At 34.2% G+C, this 20,415-nt stretch overlaps 1 protein-coding gene and 1 pseudogene across 2 annotated transcripts; both read right to left on the bottom strand.

Moving 5' to 3' along the window:
- Positions 1–177: 177 nt before the first annotated feature.
- Positions 178–6,507, bottom strand: LOC143567270 (DNA-directed RNA polymerase 1B, mitochondrial-like). The gene is made up of 18 exons (XM_077053736.1): positions 5,632–6,507; positions 4,652–4,867; positions 4,439–4,566; positions 4,288–4,354; positions 4,139–4,197; positions 3,938–4,052; positions 3,752–3,865; positions 3,499–3,630; positions 2,789–3,205; positions 2,562–2,612; positions 1,933–2,003; positions 1,743–1,827; positions 1,509–1,661; positions 1,354–1,428; positions 1,177–1,266; positions 934–1,096; positions 730–833; positions 178–656 (listed from the first exon to the last, which is right to left on the bottom strand). Exons 1-18 carry the CDS (start codon positions 6,370–6,372, stop codon positions 546–548), a joined length of 2,892 nt encoding a protein of 963 aa, XP_076909851.1. The 5' UTR covers positions 6,373–6,507; the 3' UTR covers positions 178–545.
- A 2,806-nt stretch (positions 6,508–9,313) lies between these two features.
- Positions 9,314–13,082, bottom strand: LOC143567271 (uncharacterized; annotated as a pseudogene). Its single transcript, XR_013141383.1, has 2 exons — positions 12,452–13,082; positions 9,314–11,376 (listed from the first exon to the last, which is right to left on the bottom strand). The product of XR_013141383.1 is annotated as an uncharacterized LOC143567271 (transcript).
- Between the last annotated feature and the right edge of the window lie 7,333 nt (positions 13,083–20,415).

The following is a 20,415-nucleotide window of genomic DNA, read 5'->3' as shown; positions in this document are numbered from 1 at the left end:
CAGTTAAAACTATAAAGTTACACTTTTAAGGACTTGCATATATTTGGATGTAATCATACCAAATATTCAAAATCTGTAACATACATTGTACTATTGCTTTGAGTTATTAGTGTCTAGAGAAATAAAAAAAATTAAAAAAAAAAGTATTTTGTGTTATTAAATCAGTTCTTACAAGCCTCAATTTCCTATATTCTCCTATCTCCTTATTAGATCATACAACTTCAACAATATTACCATGACCAAAAAACCTAAAACTAAAGTCCACAATAAACAGAAACCGCGTATAAATTAGTTACCATCAACAACCACCAAGACAACCTTTCGCTTTCAATCGACTCATCATTAGCACTTAATCTTTAAACTTGTATGCGCAACAGTCGGATAGCATAACCTTCACTTGCTCTCCTTAAAACGCACGCCACGTCAACAAATTTACAAAGGCGCGCGCATGGTTTTGGTTCAAACCGATGGCTCCAAAAGATCATCATGCAAATATGAACCCTTTTGCACTTCAATGGGCCCGTTATAATAACGGGTAAGGTGACTTAATTAAAGAAATATGGTGACTTCAAAACCTCTTTTAGGTCAAAATCGCCCCTGTCCGGTAAAGGTGGAAATTCACAATTTGGGAATGACTTCTGAAAACTCTCCAACAGCTGCATGAAAGTACAAGGGCAAAATGGTAAATTCAACACAAGGGCAAAATAGTAAATTTAACTGAATACTTACATTTTCTAGAATCGGTGCCTCGTAAAGTTCAACAAACTTTTCTCTAAGGATTTGATTCATCTGGTCGACATCACACGCGTGTGTCCAAAATGAATCATGCACCCCTGCACGCGATATTTTGACATAATATTATTAATTAATTATATATAACTTCTTTACTAAATATGCAAAGTATGAGAAAAAAAAGTCAAAACACTAGTCAACCTGCAAAACTCAAACCGGCTTCTTTACAAGCAATTGCGGTCATCATCATGTGGGACCCGTCAAGCGAGTGGACAAAATTAGGAGGAAAAGCTGTTCTTTGACGTTTAACCATCACTTTATCCGTTTCTCGTTGTAGTGTTAAAACTTGAAGAGATGTCTTTATCTGCATTTTTTTAAATGAGATAATATTATAAATATAATCTAAAAAGTCAACATATGGAGGTTTGACTTTTAGAGACTCACAAGGTGCCTTCCTAATTTGCGGTACGGTTGTACAACCGGAAGTCCAAGAGGAGTTACCCATTGCACAGAATGGTTTTTCATAGCTATAACCTATATTAAATAAAAATAAAAATTTGATAAATAATAACCAATAGATAAAATGTAAATAAATTAATGTGAGTTATTGAATATATATACCCTTGCGCAATCACCAAGCCAGCTCATAATACTTCTTGCAGCTTCAAACATCTCCCCCAAAGCAGTCAACGTGATCTGTAAAACAAAATTTGTACAAAAGTCAACATTGACTTTCATTGACTTTGTATAAAGTCAAACATAGTGTTTATATTTACTTTTGCAGCATAACAAGCAGCAGCAAACAATTCTGCATCGTCTTCAATGGCACAACGTTCTTTCAACCGTCTTTTAATTTGGTCACGTGCACCGATATACGTGACACCATACACTGATGTCATCACTGTTTGTTTAACCAACTTCCTGTCCACCTAAGCATATACCAAATAACACGCGCTCAATTTTATAATTTAAAGAATAAATTTGTGTGAAAAAGGTCAAAAGATAACTACCTGGTCAACTAACGACCGTGCATGCTTAGCGTTTTGATCGGTCAACGGGTCTCCCTCTGCATCTCTCCTCATGATCTCAATCACTCTGGTTAAAAATTTTAAATTATTAAAAACATCGTTTTATAAAAAAAAATTAGAAAAAGAAAAAAAATACTTGATTTTTTTAATTTTAGTTAAAAGCTATAATAACCTGGAAGCGATCCCGGAGTACACGTCAGCTGGTTTTTCTCCTTCAACCAGATTAACAGCAGCTGCTCCTAACTGAATATGTGTCAAATATTCAATGTGCAAGCATAGAATAATAATAATAATATATATCTTAAAAATAGAACATTATATATAAGAGAGTAAATTACACTTTTCGTCCTTTATGCATATAGTAAATTTCGGTTTCATCCTTAAACTAAGAAATTGCTTTGCACATGATGGTAGTTTTGTCATTTTTCCCATTTACCTAAAAGTTATCTTAAAAAATAATAATAAACATTAATAAAATAATTTTATTCATATTTTTTATTTAATAAAATATTTAAGAAAAAAGTAAAAGACTAAATTGCCTTCATGCACAGTGCACCTGACGGCCTTCTGCGCAATGCACCTGACTGGACTTAACGGAAAAATTAATGTACTTTAGTGGAAATGACGAAACGTGAAAACAAATTTGAACATAAAGAACGATAGTTGTTTTCTTTTTCCTTAATTTAAAGATGAACCAAAAGTTTACTATATATCATAAGGACAAAAGGTGTAATTTACTCTCTTAAATTTATAATTGATAAAATTACAAATCATCTTTGAAATATAAAATCACTAAAATACCTTGTCTCTTCCAAGTGCAGCATAATGTTGTAAACCATTACACGAACCATCCTTTAAAAATGCAAAACAATAATAATATTAATAATAATACAATAATTAAATAAAATAAAAACGCATCTCCAACTTAGATTGGACCATTGGTAATAATTAACAAAAAGGAGATCAATCTGTTAAACTCATTTTATGAAAACAAAAAAAATTTATAAATAACTTGCTTAAGCTATTACTTGGTGAATAGGCGTATGTGATAATGTAGTCTCGGGAGACGAGCTTCTTAGCGCTTCAGAAAGATTAATGCAAGTGGCCAAACATTGAAACGGGTCTTCGGCTTTTAACCACCATCTTTTACCTTCAAGAGGTCGGTCTGAAGAATCAAATATATCATCCAAGTGATTTTCTGTAAACGACATTCGACCCTCGTATGATAATTTATCCACGCCGCCACCATAAACATTTGCTAAGTGTATTTTAAGCCATTTTAATCCCGACTCGCCAAGTGGTCGACCCTCAGCAAACTCGAGAACACCACGACATAAATCAGACCCTAAATGGTTTAAATACGGATGCATTGGGTATGCACGGCCTCGAAAATCAAGATTGTGCGGGTAGTAAAAACCTTCCTCATTTTTCATTTTCCTAGCAACCTGTTAAAAAATAATATAACTTTTGTGGGAGATATATAAATATATATATATACATATATAATATTTTTTTGGGATATGTATATATATTTGGATCAGGATCACTTCAGAATTTCGAAATAATTTAAGACTTTTCTAACTAATTATTTTATTTACTTATTTAATGATTGGCTGCTATATACTTCTTAAGTTATTTGGTGTCCTAAAACGATCTTGATCGTAATACACACACACACACACACACACACATATATAAAATATTATATTAGATATACATGAACAAGGGAAACTCTTACAGCGAGTTTTAGTTCAATATCACATCGTTGTGAATGTCTTTCACGGTTTTCCTTTTTTGCAGATTTAACTTTCCATTTCCATTTTTTCAATTCGGTTTCATCTTCTGTATCCGGTTCTTCAGGTATAGCAACCTGCATACACATTTTGGAAAAAGTACCCATGAATCAATCAAAAAACACAAAATCAATGAACTCAAGAATCTTTATGTAGATAAAACATGATCTTTAAAAATGACTACAATATTAAACTTACATCATCACGATCAACTAAATCAGCTAGACGGCCTCCACTAGCCCAAATTCTGTCTACAACATCAAGGACTTTTTTATTTACCCTCCATTTTGTAGCACCAAGTGTATTAAGTGCCTGCAAAAAAAATATTAAAAATGGAAATAAAAAAAGTAAATGCCTAAATGGCATAATTAAAAGGTGTGACACCTCAAAAACAGCTCCTAATTGCTTCTTTGGAGTATGTTTAACAACATCACGTTGTTTTGCACCATGTGTGCGCATTAAATACGATGGTAGAAATAAGTAGCCACCTCTATTGTAACTGTCAAAAAGAATTACAATACTAAACCAAGAATCATATAAAAGTAAAAAATATAAAATAATGACAATATAAACCGAATGGCCTACCCGGTCCAGCTTACTGGAGGTAGCAACATTGGCATGTATGGAATCACCATGTGCATAGCCTGATTTTAACACGCAAGTTAAAAGCGATTGTTATACGAAATGACAATAATACCCTTACGGTAGAAAAGTTAATGCATAATTAGACGTACACTTTTCTCAAGGCCTCGTCGAACGAGAGGATCACATTCAATAACTCCATATCTTCTGCTACCCCGTCTATATGTATAATCTCAACAATGATCAGCACAATATGAAAAATAAAAAATAATAATAATGAAGCACAAATGAGGCCATACGTACGGTGTTTCCACAGTTCTAAGAGTGTGTACAAACGCAGGCCGAATATCAGGAGGGCAGTCTTCAAACTGCTCAACAGGCGGTTGTATATAAGCGGTCTCCATTAACAACTGGATTAAACGAGAACCAACCTGAATAAACAAAATAATAACCATATTTAAACATTTAAATCATGAAAATTATTACAATTTTGCAATTTGTCAAACAAAGTCAAACCTTGACTTGGGCATCCTGCCCCCATGGCTTCAAATCATCTTGTTGCTTCACAATGTGTCTTACTTGCTGCAACTTTTTCTTTTTCACCAAAACATTAACCTTTTTCCTTAATTTCTGCATCTGTTGCTTGTCGCTAACCGTCTCCGATTCGTCATCCGGGCTTTCGTTTAACGTAGCTTTTTTCTTAGATTTCTCCATAAATCTATGTATTCTAGCCTAATAATCACAATAACTTAATCACTCCAAACGAACTATTACAAATATAGAGTAGGGGTGTGTGCGGTTCGGTGCGGTTTTGGGCTAAAACCACACTGAATACCAAAACCATAGTTATCAAATGCGTTAGGCGAACTCAAGGCGCATAGGCCCCCCGCCCAGGGCCTAAGGAAAAATAAGCACACTTAAATAAAATATTTAAAATATATTATGTATATGAAAAATAATACTATTCTTCAAATAAAATAACAAATACTATTATATAACATTTAACATCATCTAATTAGTACCAAAAGTTCTAAAATAGTCAAGATTCAAATGTGATTCCAAAACTTGAATAACAAAATGTATCAATATAATGCCTTTGACTTCTCCTAGATCAAAGTTTCAATAGCAACCCTTGTGTTTCTTTTGCTCGGCTTTTATTGTGTCATGTTCTTGGCATAGACAATGCCGAAGCGCTCGCCTAGGAACTAGAAGCGCATTTATTGAGCCTCGCCTGAAAAATGGGCCTAGGCGCAAGAAGCGAGGGCTTTTAATAAATATGACCAAAACTTCGGTTTTTGGACTTTTTGAAACCGTTCGGTTTCGGCTATCGTTTTGGTTTCGGTTTGCTTTCGGTTTTTTCAGCTTTTGCCATTTCAGCTTGAAAAAACATAAAACCAAACCGTCGGTTTTTGTTTCAGTTCGGTTTTTTCGGATTGGATTTTTTCAGTTTTTACGGTTTCTTGCACACCCCTAACATAAAGTACGAAAAAACTAACCTCATGCTCGATCGCTTCACCAATATGAACCGCGGCTTGAACCACCCGAGCACCATACTGACCATTACCAGTCATCAACAAACCCATCAACTTATGCATAGTAATAATCGTCATCATATCAGCCGGCAACTGATCAAACTGCGGCGCGTACGCCCCTCGATTCTTCCCCTCCCTACACAAATCTTGCTCGGCCGATATCGCATTCTTCAATGGCTCAAACCATCCCAAAAACAATGACTTCACATAAGGCAAATTCGGTGCCAGTTTCTGCTCACACATATCCACTAAAAGCTCCTGGTACTCCTTCGCTGCATTCTCCCACGCCTCGGTTTCGATCTTGATCTGTCGCCTCCGTAAAGCATGGTACTTCCCTTGTCCCATTCCATTAACCAATCTCTGTTGCTTCCTAATATTATTATTATTATTAATTTCATCTAAATTTTGTTTCTTTTTACCCGAAAAGCGAAAACTTTCCCGGGAATCATCGGTATCGTCTTCTTCGGTGGAAACAATGTCTACAGCTGCAGCTGAGGTGGCAAACCCAAAATCTTGATTAACCCTAATTACCAAATTAAAACCAACAAGCTCTAAACTTTTTGAATTGGGGTTATCAAATACGGCGAACGGGCGACGGAACGGAAAGCCCGAATGGGTTCGGGTGGTTTCCGGGTTTAGTTGTGAGAAATTGGATAAAGATTTGAGGTTCTTGATTGAGGCTCTGGTGAAGAGGGTTTTCCACATGATTGATAAAGATTGGATTTTTATAAAGATTTTGAAGGTTTGAGTGGAAACTGGAGATGGGTTTTGAATAATAAAGATTGGATCTTGATGAAAGTGATGAAGATGAAGATTTGAGGGTTTGTGAGTGATGAAGAGTGGCTGGCATAAACCCTTGTTAAAACCTATTTTGGGGGGTTGACAATTCGTTTGCTTCAAGATAATAATAATAATAATAATAATAATAATAATAATAATAATATATTTTATTCATCTTATTATTTTGTTTGAGTTGATACAATATTGTATAAACTTTTTTATGAGAGAAAAGATCATTTTTATATCAAGAAAAAAAGATGGGAGAATCTTGTGCAAGGGTATTCGGGGTGGAGGTCGGGTTGGTATCGATTTTGTTCGGATTGGTCGGTGTTCGGGTAAGGAAATTGGGTTGAGGAAGCTGAATGTTTTGTGTAGGATATAAACGTTAAACGGTCATTTGACTGTAATAAAAAAATATTTTTTTGACGTTTTCTTTTACACTTTTGTACAGTGCAACTAAAATATTTTTCTTTATTGAAAAGGTTAAGAGGACCGTATGAACTGGGATTGTAAATTTTCATTTCTCTGTGCGAGTATTTGAGAAACTTGATATCGGATGTAATGTTAAATCGTAAACATGCAATAACGGACCAGTAATGTAAATTTAGCTTTTATACTTTTTAAAATTTTGTTAAGTTAAATTTGATGTTATTTTCTTAATTAAATTTATTTTGTGTATTTTTTAATTAATGAAATTTTTTTTATTTTTTTTTATTTAGTTATTGAAATTTATGTCATGTTATCTGTTTTATTTAGCATTTTTATGATTTTAAATATATAACTTAAGTTTTATACTAAAAATGAAAAAACAAAATTTTCTTTGTAATTCTCTACCTTTGATAGCGGACTCGTCATTCTCCATAAATCTCCATCCACCCATAATAAAGTAAAACGACATTTTCTTCATTTAATGTAACCAAAATTTCATTTGAATATATTTATTTCATCAATTTCACATATATTATATTTATTTTTTCTCTATTTTAATGGTACTTTAATTCCAAATAGCTATGTATTTTCGACTTATTTTATAATTTATTATTTGTTAATCTATAATCTATAACAAGCATTACGTTTTCGTTAATGTAATTTAGGTGTTAGTTTATGTTTTTGATTTAGCTATAATCATAAATATACAAAGGTTGTCAATCGATTTTACTATCGGACAACTTCACATTCAACGGCTTCCCATAAAGATTTTAGTTTTGTGGAGCTCTTAATTTAAGGTTAAAGTTATTTGTTAGTTTTTCTATTTGAATTGTTCTTAACACATTTGCAAATTAGGTCTTATGAATTTACGATTTAAAAAAAAACATTAAATGTTGTAATTTATTATACTCAACCACTTTATATCCCATTTTGTCTATATAAACCACAAACCTAAGACCAAAACATATAATCTAATCGAACACATACATACTCCTTGATCATTCTTGGGCATTCCAATCCAGATGGTGAAAGTTGTCATGGTGATGTGTTTTTTACTACTTATTTGTGTATCTGTAGCAACAAGGTTTTCAAAGTACCCGTCGAAGCCAAAGGGACCGGTTCCTCCAAGGGGGCCTTCACGTGGCTACCCATGTAAAACCGCTAGTGATTGTCAACCATGGTGCACATGTTCGGACAATAAACGTTGCACAAAACAAAGTTGTTACTGTGGCGGTGACCTTTGTTAGTTTTGTGATAAAAAATTATAAAACCATATTGTATTAATCCTTTATATAAAGTCAATGAAATAAATATTTTACTTTAAATTGTTGCATTAATTTATCTAAGAATGTTGGTTGGTAACTAGTTGGTTTTGGTTACACGTTAAAAGATGTTGCATTCAATAAGTGAGTTGTGATTATGGTGAAATGACACGCAAAATAACATAAAAAACCAAATTTTATTATACTTGACCAAACTCGTTTTTAAAATTATATCGAGTGTTATAAGAAAGTAAAATATGTTTTAGAAATATATTGGTGTTTATGATTTTTTTGATTAAAATTGTCAATTTTTATCATATTACTGCATATGTATATGTCAAATTTTTGGTTAAATAAAGTATTTTAAATAATAATTTATAATCTATAAGCAAAAAATTATTTTAAATTAAAATAAGCAATATGTGTGGATGAAAAAGCTATTTTGTAATAGTTATTTATTTTTTGTTGCTTTCATATTTTGTATGGAATGACATATCTTTCATTCAAAAAATTGCATTATAAATTGAACTCTTTTAGTTCTAGTTTGATTGTTATATTCTTATATAAAGTGACAACTAATAATAACAAAAGTTGTGTTATATTTCTATATTTTGTATAAGAGTTTTATATTATTATTATTATTATTATTATTATTATTATTATTTTGTTGAATTTTACACATACAATTTATGATCAAAGCGACACACATTCGATTGATATTTGTTAGCTTTGTTGTGATACTAGCACTAAATAAAAAAAAATTGCAAACGCCCTGAATAATCGTAAAGCTTATGACACAAAAATAAAACAATATATTTGAAACGACATTTATTCGGTCAGTACCTGGGCGTCGCGTCGGCAGGTCGCCATGAATTCGGCCGGTTTCGGTTATGCTCGTTATGGCACCAAAACTAAAAATAAAATCTTGTATAACTTATGATATAAAAACAATAACATACTTAAAAATGATGTTTATCATGTCGATAAAACACGGATGTGTCTACAAATGGATAAGAATTGCTACTCCTAATATTATTATTATTATTATTATTAGTGAGGGTAGTTTAGTCATTTTACATGAATTTTACTGAAAAAGTTGAACGGCATTAGTAGATAAGAATTAAGAACCACCGTAGTTACAAAATTCATATATCTAGACCGCATTAGTAATAATACTAGTTAAAACTTATAAGTAACAAATATTGTTTAAAATTTCAAATCCCACATTTAACCATATTTGGAAGTAACTCATACACTGAATAATAATCACCAACAACCCTAAAAGCATCCATCATAACCTTATATACATAAACATCAGCAACAACACCATTTGAAAACATCATCCTAAAAACATATTTAGCTTCATTTACCAAACCTCTTTTACACAACCTATTAACAACACAACTGTAATCTCTAACCGTCGCTTCAAATCCCATCTCACGAAAAACCATTACAGCCCGGTCCACGTCACCCTTCACACAATGCGCCTTAACAATCGTCATGTAAGCACTTTTCTTTAATCCAAAATTATTTTCTTGTAAATACATATACAACTTATCCGCATCATGTAAATCCCAGTACACACATAGCCCGTTGATAATAATATTATACGTAACCGCATCAGGTGTTAACTCACGTGACACCATCTCATCGTGTAACTCAAAAGCTCGTTTAAAGTTACGAGCTTTGCAAAAGCGTTGTATCAGAATATTATACGAAACCTCATCGGGATATAAACCGCGTGAGATCATATTATCAAGAACAAACAAAGATTCTTGCAGCTTCCACTGCTTACAAAAGCTTTTTATTATTACCGTATACGTGACGCGAGTTGGCTCTACGCCACTCGCTTCCATTTCCCGCATCAAATCAAACATTTGTTTATCATTTCCATTTTCACATAAAAAGTTCATGAGAGTCGTGTATGTTATAACACTCGGTTCTAATCCATAAACCCTAATGTCATTAAACAACTTCATAGCCTTAGTTAACTCTCCAGCCATACAGAAACCGTATATTAACGAATTAAGCGTGACAATAGGGAATCGATACCTTTCTCCACAATCTGATTGTACAAATGCACGGTTTCGTTTATCATACCGAGTTTTGAATACTTATCAATCATAATATTGTAAAGAACAATGTCTTGGTTACCATCACTACTCGTTAACATATCAAAGTACATTCTCGCCTCGGATAACGAGCCTTGCCCACATAGGCCCCAATAAAATGGCTCGTTGAGAAATAATATTGGGCAAAACTCGCTTCGTGCACATTTCCATGTACACGTTAATCGCCCTCTTAACGTCACCTTGTTTGCATAGCCCGTGAATAATAATCGAGTACATAACATCGTCAGGTTTTAACCCGACTATTTCCATCTCATAAACCAAAAGTAAAGCTTCATCGACCCGCCCGATTCTACATAAACTGCTTACCAAAACACTATATGTGATGTAACTTAACTGATAACCGTTAGAAAGCATCTCGTCACGCAAATCGAGGCTTTCGTCGACTTTGCCAGCCTGGCAATTCCCACATATTAATAATGTATATGCCACACTATTAGGGTTTAAGTTCAACCCTTTTGTTAACATTTGTTGAATCGACTTTAACGCCCCGTTAATCTTACCGAGTACATGAAAGCCTTTGGAAATCGTGTTGTATGTTGTTGAATCAGGCTCGACTCCATGTTTATCCATGTCATATGTTAACTTTAACGCGTCTTCAATCGAGCCCGCTAAACATAAACCGTTAATGAGAATATTATAACTATACGCATCCGGATGCACTCCAAATTTCAACATTAAACTGAAAATCGATTGAGCAACATCTACATATCCCATTTTGGAGAAACTTGACATGACAGTGTTAAACGAAGCGACGTGATCGGTTTCGTTAAGAAGAGTTACTGCTTCTTTCAATAAAGACTGCTTACACAAACCATCTACAAGAATGGATTTTGTTTGTTTGCTTTCATGGATACCATTGTCTTTGATGTCGTTGTACACGTCCCACATGATATCTGAGTGCCTTAAGTTGTATAATAAACTGTTGTATGTCATTATTGAAGGTCGAATATTCAAATCCTTCATCTTAGCTATAACAAAAAGGGCGTCGTGTACCATTCCAGATCTAGAGTATGCAAAAGCTAACATGTCCCAAACAATATTATTGTTTTTCCAATGTTTAAAGTTAACTGAAAGTAGATCACAAAGAGAAGGCCCAGAACCAGAACCTATTAGAAAGAATAAATAAATTTACATGTAAATACAAACTTGGTTTTAAAAAGCACGGGACATGCTTAATAAATTAAGCTCTATATATGGTTTAAAATATGAATAACCTAAATGTATGACCTAAAACACTATATGCACTTATGCCGAACGTCATAAAGCACAAAATCTTTCCACATAGAAGAGGCGTGTCTCAATCCCATTTGACATGTGCCTCACGCGCCTCACCGAGTTAGAAGCGGACCCGCTTGCGCATGAGGTAGCCTAGGGGCGATTTTTAAATGGTCTTGTTATCAGTACACCATCCTAGGGATGAGCAAAATCGGTACCGGTACCGATACCGAAATCAGTACCAAAGTTTTAAGTTTCGGGATCGATACGGTACCGGTATTTCCCGATTTTTTACCCGCGGTACCGGTACCAAGAATTTTCAATTTTCGGGATCGGTATTTTCGGTACCAGTACAGAACCGTGCTCATCCCTACACCAACCCCAGAAGTGTACACCAACTTGCCTGTCATATCATACGAGCCGTATGACTGTTCACCCTACCATACGAGCCACATGATGCCCAAGGGGTATATGAGGGCAAAAATAGTCATACGACCCATATAGCTTTTGTTTTTGCTCACACCAGCCATTTCTTTATCGGTCAAAAAACCATATGGCCAATAAGTTTGGCCCTCGTACTACCCATACGATCTGTTTCACCCTATCATATGGCGTGTATGATTATCAAAACAACCCCTTTGACCACTGTTTTTCCCCTACCATATACGCTTGTATAATTTGGCTCTAATACAAGTATACAACCCATATAATCTTTTCACCCCATCAAACGACCCGTGCGACTATCAAAAATGACCTGTTTGCCTGTCATACGTCCCGTATGACATGACCCTTATACAACCCGCATGACCTCTTTCACCCTATCACAAGGTCCAACTGACTATCAAAACAACCCGTTTGACCACTTTCGCCCTACCATACGGTTCGTAAACACATCATATAAAAAACAAATCTTTAAACACAAATTATTCACCAACTACTGAAAAAGACACCATAAAAGAATAATACCTTCTTCTCGCAGCATCTGCATAAAACTCGACCGCAGCAGCTTAATCCGCCGCTGACCCGCCAACACATGCGCAATCACAAACTGCGAAACCCAAGAATGCTTAAACCCACACTCACTCTTCAACAACTCAAACATCTCCACAACACAATCCGGATCACCACCCACTTGCAAACACTCAATAAATTCATCAACTTGACCCAATTTCAAATAATCAAGATTTGCAATTAACGCTTTGAACCGGGTCTTCAACTCGTCTGATTTCAACCCGGGTTTGCACAACTGGGTATAACTTGATGTGGGTGAAGTGGGTTTGTGTTCGAATTGAATGGATTTGGCGGGAATTTGTGATGAGGGTTTGGTTGAAATTAGGGTTTTGGGGTTTAATGGTGGTTGACGGAGGAGTGAACGGCGTTGGTGGCGGATGCAATTGAGCATGAATTGATGTGGGTTGAATCGGATGAGTGTGGTTTTGGTGTCAATTGCATTAATGATTGTGAGAATTTGGAGTGAGATGTGAAGGTTAGGGTTTTAGAAGGGGTTGTGAATTGGGGGAGAAAGAGAGGGGTTTTGACTTTTGATTATAAGTCAACAACTCTTTTTGACCACAAACTAAAATGAAAATAATTAACCTTTTTTTCTAATACTCGGGTTCGGGTATGGAACCAGTTTTTTCTAATACCCGGGCTTGGATAGAGGTGCACAAATCGGGTTTTTTCTAATACCCGGATTCGGGTATGGAACCAGTTTCAGGTATGATCGAGTATTGGAAAATCGGGTATTGAAAGAAATCGGGTATGGTTCGGATAGGGTATTGAGGGGAAAACTCAATCTTATGTACCCGGGTAGGGTATGATCGGGTTCGGGTATAACCGGGTATTGGAACCGGGTATGTGTTCAGGTATGACTGGGTATTAGTACCCGGGTTTGAATTGTAATTATTTTTATTAATTTTTAAATTTGTTTAAAATTTAAATTTGCTTTGTAATTTATAAAAATAATTAAACTATATTACAAAAACCATAAACCCACTTAAATACAAATAATGTACTTAATAATATGTATTTTAAAAAAACTTAAACATAAAAGTTGTGAATTAAACATAAAAAATATACTATAAAAATTCATGTATTATTTCGGTTATTTAAAAATTGGTATCGGGTATAACCGAGTATGGGTATAGGGTATAACCGATTCCGGGTATTTACGGGTATAAATCGGGTACGGTTCCGGGTACGGTATTGAGCTCAAAAATCATACCCTATCCATACCTACGGGTAAGGTCGATTCCGGTTTCGGGTATAAAAAAATCGGTTATGGGTATTTTTTTCAGGTTCGGTTCCTGGTATGGTTTTTATATTTATTTTTTCACCTTTAGGTGTGGGTTGACCAACTACACATGGGCCCAATAGGCCATGTCTTAAACATAAGCCATGTGTGGTTACTGGTTAGGACCAACTTGGGCTTCCTGTGTCTGATGGTCCTGAGTTATGTCTTAGTAACCAATAACTTATTTCATTTTTGGAAGCATGATCTTGAACTTCTTTTATATAATAGATTACTAACGTTCGAACTTTTTTATATATCAATGATTATTATTTGAAGATCTCTTACTATATTATATTTTTTGTATCTCTTACAAAAAAAATAATAATAAAAAATAAAACTACTTTTTAAACGGTATTACTTAAAACTTTAAAAGTGTGCCTAGCGATTACTATTTTCGAAAAACAAAAAAATATTTAAAGACAGATAAGTGCAGTGTCTAAAACATGAAAGACGTATCAGTCCGTATATACTCGATCCATTAAACTCAATTGGTAAATTTTGGCGTAAATTTATCGATTATGGTTCGCTTATTTACCTTTTCTACTCACTTAGGAAAGAGTTCATTTCAACACATTAAAAAGCTTATCAATAACAGTGAACAAAAACTACCTAAAATTGTACAGAAGTAGGTGTTACAATAAAGAATTTTAGTCATGATAATAGAATTTTTAAATGCTATAAATTGATTATTATACTAACTAGAAAACATTATAATCATTAAAGGTATAGTAAATTACACATTTGGTCTTTGTGTTACAGATTTCACTTTTTGCCCCATTTTTGTAAAAATTACCCTTCTAGTCACAACTGTTTGTTAATACCCGAACACTTATAAGGTCCATGTCGTGATAAACTCATTCAAATGCCTTAATTTTGACATTCAAAATTGTATTTACAGGGATAGTGTCAGAAACTGCCTTCGACAACTATCCATTGAAATGCGGATTTCATTAGAATTGCGCCTAATTTTCATGTGAAATTCCGAAAACAAGAGGTTCTAATGAATTCGACCCCTGCTATAACGTTATTTATCGTTTAAAAAATTAGTTCATATTATTTAGTTCGTTAAGTCTAAGCATAATATTTTTTCCCACTTGACTGGGTCACGTGAATTCTCTAGGTCACCATTGAATTTTTGTTTTGTCTGTTATTTTAAGAAAAAAAAATGTTGTATCTAAATCATGAAACGTGTATTTTAATTATTACAGTTACAAAATATTATTTATATATATGTGTGCGTGTTTGATGACCTAATTGTTGGTTCAAAAGGTTAATACGGTCGAGTTGGCCCCTACCCCCTTAAGCATTTTTTATGAGTTAGCATTTCTTCATTTGAAAATGGCGAGTTGTGTGTGAGTTGTATTTATGCATAAACTGTTGAGAATGACACTTTCAGATCTAAATAATTCGATGGTTCATCCAAAATTTTCAATTGGATAAGACTCTGAAATTTGACATGATCGATCAATGTATGTGTGTTTGTGTGAATTACTAGAACTAGAGACCTGATTGAATGGCCATATGACATTCAAAATTGTATTTACAGGGATAGTGTCAGAAACTGCCTTCGACAACAATCCATTGAAATGCGGATTTCATTAGAATTGCGCCTAAATTTCACACGAATTTCACATGTGAAATTCCGAAAACAAGAGATTCTAATGAATTCGACCCCTGCTAGAGATTGTGCCTCTTGGACCCAACTTCGAGGGGTGGTGCCCCCCCCCTCGGACTATCATTGCTTAGGGGCTTCGTCCTTTACAACCAAATGAGGTTATAATACTGAATATATCATAACAAAGTAATAAACTCAAACAAAGCTGGCCTAACTTGTTTAACGAATATTGTGATTCACATTGGTCAACAATTTAATCTAATTACACTAAAGTATATCAAATAGACGCTTTGTTATTAATGTTTACGACATTAATGTTAGTATTACCATCAAATGTTAAATTAACTACATTCGAACCACCACTACGATTTCGTTCTCTATTCAACCATGGGAACAACAGTTTGGTTTTAGTCGATTTCATTTGCATTTGATAAACAACAATTTGATGTTTTATAACTAAAATCCAAACCCGAAGAGAAAATTAAACAACTCGTATACCCCTAACGTGGCTTTTGCTAACATGAAGGGTTGGGTACGAACATCATAATCATATCAGGACCATATAAGAAAGAAAACAACATTACTGAAGTGTCATAACATTAAAGTATTGAACAATGAACATAGTACCCCACACTATGTATTTATGTCATTTTCAGTCCCTCGTATCGTTTTCGCTTCATTTCTAAGCCAAACCCCACCTGACTGAAGTGAAACCCGAATAACCCGAAACAACTTGCACTAGCTAAAATACAAACACATGTCGATTAAAGACTTTTAAGTCTTGAAGATTAGATTGCCACCCAATAAAACATACCATTTTGGTCAAATTAGGAACACCTAATTACATGATCATGATGATTATGATGTGATGTTTAGTTTTATATGAGTGATGAGGGGTCATGCTAGTTGTTAAATAACATATGTTTATCCACCATCCATCGTCGACTTGACTGTATATGAATATGATCACTAGACCCACCAACCACTTTCTTGTTTACTTTGTTTTATTTTGTTTTAATCGAGTTAATTAATGTGTATCGGTTAATTAATCCGAAATAAGACTACGATATAACTAACAATCTTATAAACGAAAATGCTAATGTCGTAATCGTTATTGATGACTTATGTTAACTAAGCATATGAATATGATATGATTAATATGATTATAACATATTAGTATGTTATAAAAAATATGGTAGTATAAAAGTATGGTCACTTTTTTAATTCATTTGTTTAGTATTAAACATATGGATATTTATCACTAAAGTTTTGCAAGACAAAATGTCATTGTTGACAACATGATGGTGAATAGTGATAAGTCAATTAAGTTTTATATAGATATGTTTAAGATCATGATTTTCCAAACAAAAGTAATGATGTAGCAAAGAAAGAACATGTATTGTTGAAGCTTTAGGATTAGAGCCTTTTCATCTAGGCACAACATATTTTAGTGTTTTCAAACATGATGAAAAGACCAGTGATAATTGTTGATGTTTTTTTAAAATATATAGAAATATAAGTAGTAGTATTATTACAACAATAATTATTATAATGATGTTTATTTATTTGCTATTTAGAATTTTGAATATATTATTTGAAAAAAATTATATCTCACCTAATAGTAGTTAACTTTCTTGAGTACTCTATTAAAGTTGCTTAATTTTTTTTAACTATAAATCTATTCAAAATTTTATTATTGCTCACTATTGTTGTAAAAAGATTTAGAATTGCTAAATTGAGAAAAAAAAAACTAAGACTATATGTAGTGAAGGGGTTACAAAATGGGACGACTTGCGACATGTGACGCCCAGTCAATAAAAGTGAGTTTTTGTTTTAGGGTGTAGTGGTGTTTTATTCTAATACATACATACATACAGACACACACACACACAATATATAATAATATTCTTCAAACCATCGGTCGGCGAAAAAACACATCCCCCCTTTCGCCGCCGGGGGGAGTTCCTCCTTATCGTGCAAAATCACTCCATCTTCTCGCCACTACGCATAACCTAAGGATTTAAAAGAAACATATATAATTGGTTAGTTACTTAGTTGTTTGTGATTATTTTTTTCAAATTTAACATTAAGTATAGATAATAGTGAACAAAAACTACACTAAATATAATAATTGTGTTTTACAATTACTTTATCGAAGTCAACTTAAATATTAACAAATTTTCATATATGTATACATTTTATTTAAGTTGTTTAACTTATGTTTAGGTAAGATTTAAAGAAGAAAAAAAAAAGAAAAAAAAAACTTTCACATGTAACGATTTCCATCAAAAATGGTTTTACATTAGTTAGGTGACCTAATCCTTAAGGAACATGTCACGTGATAACTGATAAGGTTGACTTGAAATATATAGACCATTACACTTCAAGTGTAACTAAAAGACATGAGTTCGTAACGAACATATTGACTGTTAGCCATTTTAGTATGCCTAATTGTAACATGACGAACAATTCATAACATAATACATTTTAATGTTACTAGCTAATTTCTGACTAATATTGTTTCTAACACGTACAGTAATATTGTCCGCTTGACTTATGATTGACGGATTGTCCTTCTAGAATGGGTGTATATGTATCTCTTAACAAAGGGTAAGATGAGTGTAACATCACGACCAACATTAAGCTTAGACTTATTCTTCTGTTGTATGCTCCAAAATCAAAGGGTCCGAGTGTACGGATTGGATCACCATTTTACCCTACGAAACATTGGGTCATCATCATATATAACAAAACCGTATCTCTAACCGACTAATGTTAAGAAAAGATATCTCTCACCCTACCCTGAATATCTAAACTATCAAAGTATTAGAGGGGGAAGGGGCACTCAAGAGTATTACCCGTACATCGGCAAATCTTGCACTACCAGCTCATTTATACACTCAAGTACCCACAAATCATAAAATTATCGGCAGCACCTACCCACTAGTATCCTTAAACGTCTTTTTTTTTAATTTGGTTGTTAGAATATAAAACGAAAATAGTGTGGTTTACGTGGCAAAGGCTTACCACATGGGTTAGAAGCCATGCATGAGTACATAGGTACCACATGGGTTCAAAGCTTGCCATAGGGTGCCCCGTCCTCTCTTAAATGACTCCAACTACATCACCACCTCACTATAGATACAAGTAACTCAAACGACTAGGTTTAGCATTGACTCATCTATTAACTTTACTCAACTACCAATCCTTATTCTCACGTCATAACTTGATCACAAACATAATCTCCCGCAACAAGGCCAACTCTATATCTCTAAGCATGTGTGAAGCCTATATATGATTAATGTATGAACAACTTACACGTTATAACCGAGTCTTACAACTTTTTAAAAGTGTCATGTTAATCGGATGAAAGACTTAATATCAAATTCCGTATTTCCGAATCTCTCCATTGTAACATCCCGAATTTTCAAATAATAATATTTTACATATTATTTCTTATAATGGAAAGTTACTTGAGTAAATAGATAAATAGTAAAAAGGTAAAAAAAAAAAGGAAAGATAAGGAGGTTAATTAAAGATAATTAATCATGGACTAAAAGGGAAAGATGGGTCTTAGGTCCATGGACTTAAGGGAGTATAAATACCCCTTAAACCCTAAATCTTTCCATTTCCATCCATCTTATCCATTTTACACCACAAAAACACACACAAACCTTCCCTTTTCGACCGCAACCTATATCAAGGAACCAAGATCAAAACCAAACCTTTGTTAATAGATCTTTGGGATACAAGCAAGATACACGATTCAAGATCATAAACAAGCTAACCCGAAGCCTAAATATGATTAAAGGTATGTGCTTTAACCTTAAAGTTTATGCTTTTGTGATAGGATTACCATGAAACTTGACCCTAGAGTAGATCGGGTCTAGATGTTTCATAAAGTTGCAAACTTGATGACTAAAATGGACATTTGCATGCTTAAGGTTATGAACGGTTCATCAAGTGAACCCTAGATCTAGCCTAGAACGTTTTAAAACTATAAAGGTCTAAGCTTTATGCCTAAAACGGGATAGATCTTAAAGCCGTGATAGTAATGGGTGTAATCGGGTATGAATGATGATAAAGGATTAAAATCTCATGATTTGAACCTTAGAACAGTAACTGAGCCTGATAGAAACATAAAAATGAAATGATGAGCTGAACTGGGTGTTCTCGGCCAACCCATGTCCTCGGCCAGATACGAGATCTCGGTCAACGAGAGTTCTCGGTGACTGGGGTTCTCGGTCGGATACGGGTTCTCGGTCGGAAACGGGTTTATGGTCGGGTATGAGCTTGGGTCAACACGGGTTCTCGGTCAAGCAGAGGTTCTCTGCCAAGAGTTCTTTGCTGTCCCAACTTCTGTTTGGGCCTGAACCCAGTTGGGCCCAGGTACTTAAAGGACAGCTGGATCTAATTTAATTAAGCCCGCGGCTAGTTGAGTCCTATTCTAATTACAACAAGCCTAATATCTTAAGATAAATAACAAGCCCAACTTAGAAGATAACTTAAAATGTTAATGGAAAATGTGTTAAGACAGTTAATGGAAATAAAAATTTTCCAAGTTTAACCCCAGCCAGGGGCTCTGCCCCTTGGACCCCGTTAGGGGCTGCCGCCCCTAGAACCCCGCTGCCAGGGGCGCTGCTCCCGGACCCTCGTTCGTTGTGGGTTATATAGAGATAGAAATATGATATGAGTAGCAATAGTAAATTGATACATGTGAATATTATACAGTTAGCCGTGCACAACTCAAGAAAGGGATTACCATAAACGGTGAACGTAACCGACTTCAGGTGAGTTTCTAGCCCCATTTCCTTGTTATGTTTTCGGGGCTATGTACATACTCGATGTAATAGTTAATACACTTAACTTAAATGGTAAGTGTATGCCATGTATGATTTATATGTTATTTATGTATGTGAAGTAAAGCTTGTCGGTACGTGAACGATCTTCGGATATTACACGTATTGACAATGGAGGTATGAATATGAAAGATGAATGCGTATGATATAAATATACATATAT

The sequence above is a fragment of the Bidens hawaiensis genome, unplaced genomic scaffold (assembly GCF_021521415.1).
Source record: "Bidens hawaiensis isolate Kalapana, Puna unplaced genomic scaffold, B.hawaiensis_p1.1 tig00023286_1, whole genome shotgun sequence".
In the NCBI taxonomy this organism is placed as follows: Eukaryota; Viridiplantae; Streptophyta; class Magnoliopsida; order Asterales; family Asteraceae; genus Bidens; species Bidens hawaiensis.
This window is presented reverse-complemented; position numbering and strand designations above follow the sequence as displayed.